At 49.6% G+C, this 5,151-nt stretch overlaps 1 protein-coding gene across 1 annotated transcript; it reads left to right on the forward strand.

The window, feature by feature from the left end:
- Positions 1-508: 508 nt before the first annotated feature.
- SLC25A4 (solute carrier family 25 member 4) lies at positions 509-4,803 on the forward strand. The gene is made up of 4 exons (XM_060085893.1): positions 509-746; positions 2,269-2,755; positions 3,281-3,421; positions 4,310-4,803. Exons 1-4 carry the CDS (start codon positions 636-638, stop codon positions 4,465-4,467), a joined length of 897 nt encoding a protein of 298 aa, XP_059941876.1. The 5' UTR covers positions 509-635; the 3' UTR covers positions 4,468-4,803.
- Positions 4,804-5,151: the final 348 nt, after the last annotated feature.

The raw sequence follows: 5,151 nt of genomic DNA on the forward strand, positions 1-5,151 counted from the left end.
TTGGCGGATCTTATTTGTGAACGCACACAACTCTTTAGAGGCCCACATCCAGGCAGGGAGCTCTGGTGAGGGACACAGTTACAAGGAAGAAGAAGAAAAAGTAGCATTTCAGGCCTTGGCCAGGGGCGGGTCGCGTGCAGGCCCGAGGCTAAAGAGAGCTGGAGTGGAGGCTGCAGGCAGGTCCTGTGTCTGCGTCCAGGTAAGGCCCGGGACTAAGCCTCCTTGTGCTATAAATACAGCGACCCACATGCTGCGCAGACACGGTGTTCCCTCTGCTCGCGGGACAGATAACATGAATTCGCCCTTTAAACGTCCCAAGTAAAGGCACAGTACCCGGCCCACCCCTGCCTCCCGGAAGCGCCTTGCCCCCTTTGCCCTCTGCAGAGGAGGGGGCCGGCAGGGGTGGGGGGGTCCGGCGCACCTGCCCAGCCAATGCGCGGGGCGCGCACGGCCCCGGGGTCCCTACTCCTCTCGCGAGAGGCTGGGCGGGGCATATAAGGCCGGCTGCGGGGAGGGGTGGGGGGAACGACCGGCCCCTTCGCGTCGCGCAGGGACAGAGCCGGGGACTCTGTGCCTGGCCAGGCGAAGAGAGCGAGAGCGCGGCTCCCGGAGGCGGTGTGCGCCCAGCTGTCACCATGAGCGACCAGGCTTTGAGCTTCCTGAAGGACTTCCTGGCTGGCGGCGTCGCCGCTGCCATCTCCAAGACCGCGGTTGCCCCCATCGAGAGGGTCAAACTGCTGCTGCAGGTGAAGACCGAGCGGGCGCGGGCGCGGCGAACTGGGCGCGGGGCGGTGCGCGCGGAGCCCGGGCGAGGGGAAGCGGGGCGCCGCCGAAAATCCGCTCTAGGCCTGGGCCCGGCGCGCGGCCTGCGAGAAGGGGAAGGTGCCCTCTGCTCAGAGAAAGGTCCAGCGTCAGTCAGTAGAGGGTTCCCGGTGTCGGGTGGCGCCCCGCGTGCGGGTGTCTATATATGGAAACCCACCCGGAGTAGGTTGCAGCTAGCCAGATCCTGCTCGGGGACAGCACAGGCACTCAGGCTTCTTGGGTCGGCCTCACCTCTTGATTTTCAAAGTCCCTTGCATCCTCTTACCAGCATCTACCTTTTACAATAAAAACATCAAAATAATTTGTATTACTTGAGATTGTTACGATGTCCCGTGCGCTGTGCTATAGGCTGACATATCTATTATTCATTCATCTTTGTATGACCACTGTAAGGTAGGTATTATTTTTCCCCATTTTGCACATAAACAGGTTTTGAGAGACTAAGAAACAATTTTCAGAATAAACTTTGATCGCTTTACTCATCCTTTCCCCAAATCTTTTCCACCCCAGCCTGGTCTCTGAATGGCTTGTCCTCATCATCCCATGTATCCTTTTTTTTTTCACTTGCCCAAAAGGCAAGGGCCCCTCCAGTGAGGAATTGGGCGTTCTCAATTTGCGAGTCAAAATGATCAGTAACAAGAAAAACCCCAACAAATTGCCCACAGCAACAAACCCCTCAATAATGAATTACTTGGATAATCCTCTTGAAAAATTTCAGGCTTGAATGCCTAGTGGATTCCTTCTCCTGCTGTTAGAACATCTACTACTCAGAGATCCTGGTCTCCAGGGAGACTAGAGAGAGACTGAGGAATTCTCATCTCCTGCCGATTATGTCTGTCAAATCAGAGCAGGTGTCCTTTGGGGCAAGGATCTTTAATCATTTCTGTCTCCCAGTAAGCCCCTAGTATAGTTCTGGCACCTAGGAAAAAATGCAACAAATAAATGACTCCCTTTATGTAATCAAATCATCCTTTCTGTTTATTTGGAGCAGAAACCTTTCTCTCGAATGCCCTGATAATTGAGGCAAAATTGGGTTTGGGGGGCGTATTATCCAAGTAGCTAACACATTTACTCAGTATTCACTTGATTTCCCCATACATTTTATTTTATTTATTTATTTATTTATTTATTTTTTCTTTTTGCGGTATGCGGGCCTCTCACTGTTGTGGCCTCTCCCGTTGCGGAGCACAGGCTCCGGATGCGCAGGCCCAGAGGCCATGGCTCACGGGCCCAGCCGCTCCGCGGCATATGGGATCTTCCCAGACCGGGGCACGAACCTGTATCCCCTGCATCGGCAGGCGGACTCTCAACCACTGCGCCACCAGGGAGGCCCCTCCCCATACATTTTAAACAAGGAAATCCAGGAAGTGCAAACCTCGTTCTCCTGTCGTCTTTCCTTCTCTCTGCCCTGCCTGTCCTCAACCACCCTCCTCCTCCCCTCCACAGGTCCAGCATGCCAGCCAACAGATCAGTGCTGAGAAGCAATACAAAGGGATCATTGATTGTGTGGTGAGAATCCCCAAGGAGCAGGGCGTTCTCTCCTTCTGGAGGGGTAACCTGGCCAACGTGATCCGTTACTTCCCCACCCAAGCTCTCAACTTCGCCTTCAAGGACAAGTACAAGCAGATCTTCCTGGGGGGCGTGGACCGGCATAAGCAGTTCTGGCGCTACTTTGCCGGTAACCTGGCTTCCGGTGGGGCAGCTGGGGCCACCTCTCTCTGCTTTGTCTACCCGCTGGACTTTGCTAGGACCAGATTGGCCGCCGACGTGGGCAAGGATATTGCCCAGCGTGAGTTCACTGGTCTGGGTAACTGTCTCACCAAGATCTTCAAGTCTGATGGCCTGAGGGGTCTCTACCAGGGTTTCAACGTCTCTGTCCAGGGCATCATTATCTACAGAGCCGCCTACTTTGGAGTCTACGACACGGCCAAGGGTGAGAGAAAGGCATCAGGGGGTGCAGAGCGGGGAGGAGGAGGGTGTGTGCAGAGAGGATCCTGAGGGATCTCTAACTGATAAAGGACTTTGTATTTGTTCATCTTGTGTGTCCCTTGCCCTGGCCTAAACTGAGGCTTCTCAGTGAGGAGGTGTTGAGGCGTGGATCAATAGCTGGGGGATTCTCCTTGTCCTCTACTGAAATAAACTGGCCTTGAGTTATTGGCGAGGACGGGTGAAGGGGGAGCCCAGCTCCCTCTATCAGTTATCAAGTTTAACTTGGAGCCGCTTCAACATGCCCTATGCACTGGGCACAGCTCTGGCTTTGCGGATCCAGGGAGGGTGCCACCAGCTTTTGTTAGCTGCCTGGTTACTCATGAGGCACCCCACGAAGGGCGGACTCTTCTGGAAGGGTAGGGCATGGAGTTGGAGGTGTGGTGGCCTGTTCTCCATCCCCACCTGCCTTTTGCTCAGCTGTTCCGAGGAATCATGTCATGGTCATTTCGTTTCTTGGCTCTGCCCACAGGTATGTTGCCTGACCCCAAGAATGTGCACATTATCGTGAGCTGGATGATTGCCCAGACTGTGACGGCGGTCGCAGGGCTGGTGTCCTACCCCTTTGACACCGTCCGCCGTCGGATGATGATGCAGTCTGGTCGGAAAGGGGGTAAGCCTGAGACCTATCAGAATCTTATTTTTCTGCTCAAGGAGAATATTAGTCAGTGCTCTTTAGGGCCTTCACTATTCTAAGTCGTTAAAATTGTGCTAAGAATTTAGGAAAGAAAGATGGTAATGAATCCTCCCCAACATTCTCAACTATTCCTTTAAAAAAAGATTTTTTATTTTTATCAAAGAAATGATAAGAACACCAAAAATGGGATATTTAGAAGTGAACTTAACTAGGTATCTAGCATCATAGAGGCCTTAGGCCCTTTTCCCTTAGAGCCTGGGTGCAGAAGCAAGGGGGAAGAATTGAAGTAGTCAGCTAGTTTATTTAAAAATACTTCTTCTCTTATCTAGTTATTACAAGTTTTACTGGGGAGGGTGATCTAGCTGGGCGAGAGATGGCCTGAAGCAGTCTGTCGCGATAGGAAACGTTTTGGCTTCCATAGGTTGAAACATATGAAATTGCCATGTTTACGGTAAAAAGACATCGAATGTTGGCAGTTTCTTAGGGTTCAACCTGATAATTGCATCTCTTATTTTAACCTTAGGCAGTATAATCTGAGATTAGGCCTCAGTTTTCTCATCCATAACAAAGGGGACCACCCAGCTTAATACTTCCGCTCCAGCCAGCTCCCTTCCTGTTTCTCTGTTTGACTTCTGTGAATTAGCTCGTTCATCGTCCCCAGTTCTTCAGTTGATCTTGAGTTGAGCTGAAGTAGGAATCACCAGAGACCCCCCCTCAGCAGTTATGCAAGGGGAGGGGACGTCCTGTTGAATGTGCATAGAGCTGGGCGGAAGGCTCAAAGTGACTGTGTGGGCAGATGTCTTTTGGAGGAAAAGTCTCTTTCCCCCAGACTTATGGAGCCCTTACCAACATTTGTTTCCACAGTGGATATTATGTACTCTGGGACAGTGGACTGCTGGAGGAAGATTGCAAAAGACGAAGGACCCAAGGCTTTCTTCAAAGGCGCCTGGTCCAACGTGTTGAGAGGCATGGGCGGTGCTTTTGTATTGGTATTGTATGATGAGATCAAAAAATATGTCTGATGTAATTAAAACTCAAGTTCATTGGTTCCAGATCCATTGTGTGGTTTAATAGTCTCTTCCTAGGGGAAGTAATAAGAAAGATCTGGGATGAAACCAGATTGAAAGGAATACCTCAGGAAAAAAAAAAAAAAAGGCTTCATTGAGTATTCATTAAACCACAAATGTATTTTGTATTTATTTTACATTTAAATTCCCACAGCAAATAGAAAATAACTTATCATACTTATATAATTAACTGAAGATACAATAATGAATAACTGAATGTAAAATGTCAGTAAAGACCACTTAATGCATGCTATTTTACTGAATTCTTATCAACTGCCAAATGGATTAAAATCGTAAGACCATCAATCTTATTTTCTAGCATGACTCATTTATAACTCCGTGGCCAAGCTTCTAAATGTCAGATATTATACTGTGTATCATGTGAGCACCTACAGGGCTTAAAGTTCTGGTTTTCAAACTGAAATAGGTTATGCCGTCTCTCTTCACCTTACCTCCTACGATGCTGCTGTAGACTCTTAGTGGTAACACGGATCGTAGCTTCTATAATCTTACCTTATTTTATGCACTTTCATACTGTCTTCAGGAATTCTGAGGTTCCACTAAAAGCTTTAAATCACAGCTTCAAGAGCTTTGCATGATTAGGAAATGCTCTGTATTAGTGCCTTTAGAGAATTGTGA

Source organism: Mesoplodon densirostris, chromosome 20 (assembly GCF_025265405.1).
Source record: "Mesoplodon densirostris isolate mMesDen1 chromosome 20, mMesDen1 primary haplotype, whole genome shotgun sequence".
In the NCBI taxonomy this organism is placed as follows: Eukaryota; Metazoa; Chordata; class Mammalia; order Artiodactyla; family Ziphiidae; genus Mesoplodon; species Mesoplodon densirostris.

Excerpts from the sequence above, each read along its gene's own strand:
- SLC25A4 (XM_060085893.1), top strand. The coding sequence starts at position 636 with ATGAGCGACCAGGCTTTGAGCTTCCTGAAGGACTTCCTGGCTGGCGGC. Across the intron at positions 747-2,268 it reads GGGTCAAACTGCTGCTGCAG|GTCCAGCATGCCAGCCAACA; the intron begins GTGAAGACCGAG and ends TCCCCTCCACAG. Across the intron at positions 2,756-3,280 it reads AGTCTACGACACGGCCAAGG|GTATGTTGCCTGACCCCAAG; the intron begins GTGAGAGAAAGG and ends CTCTGCCCACAG.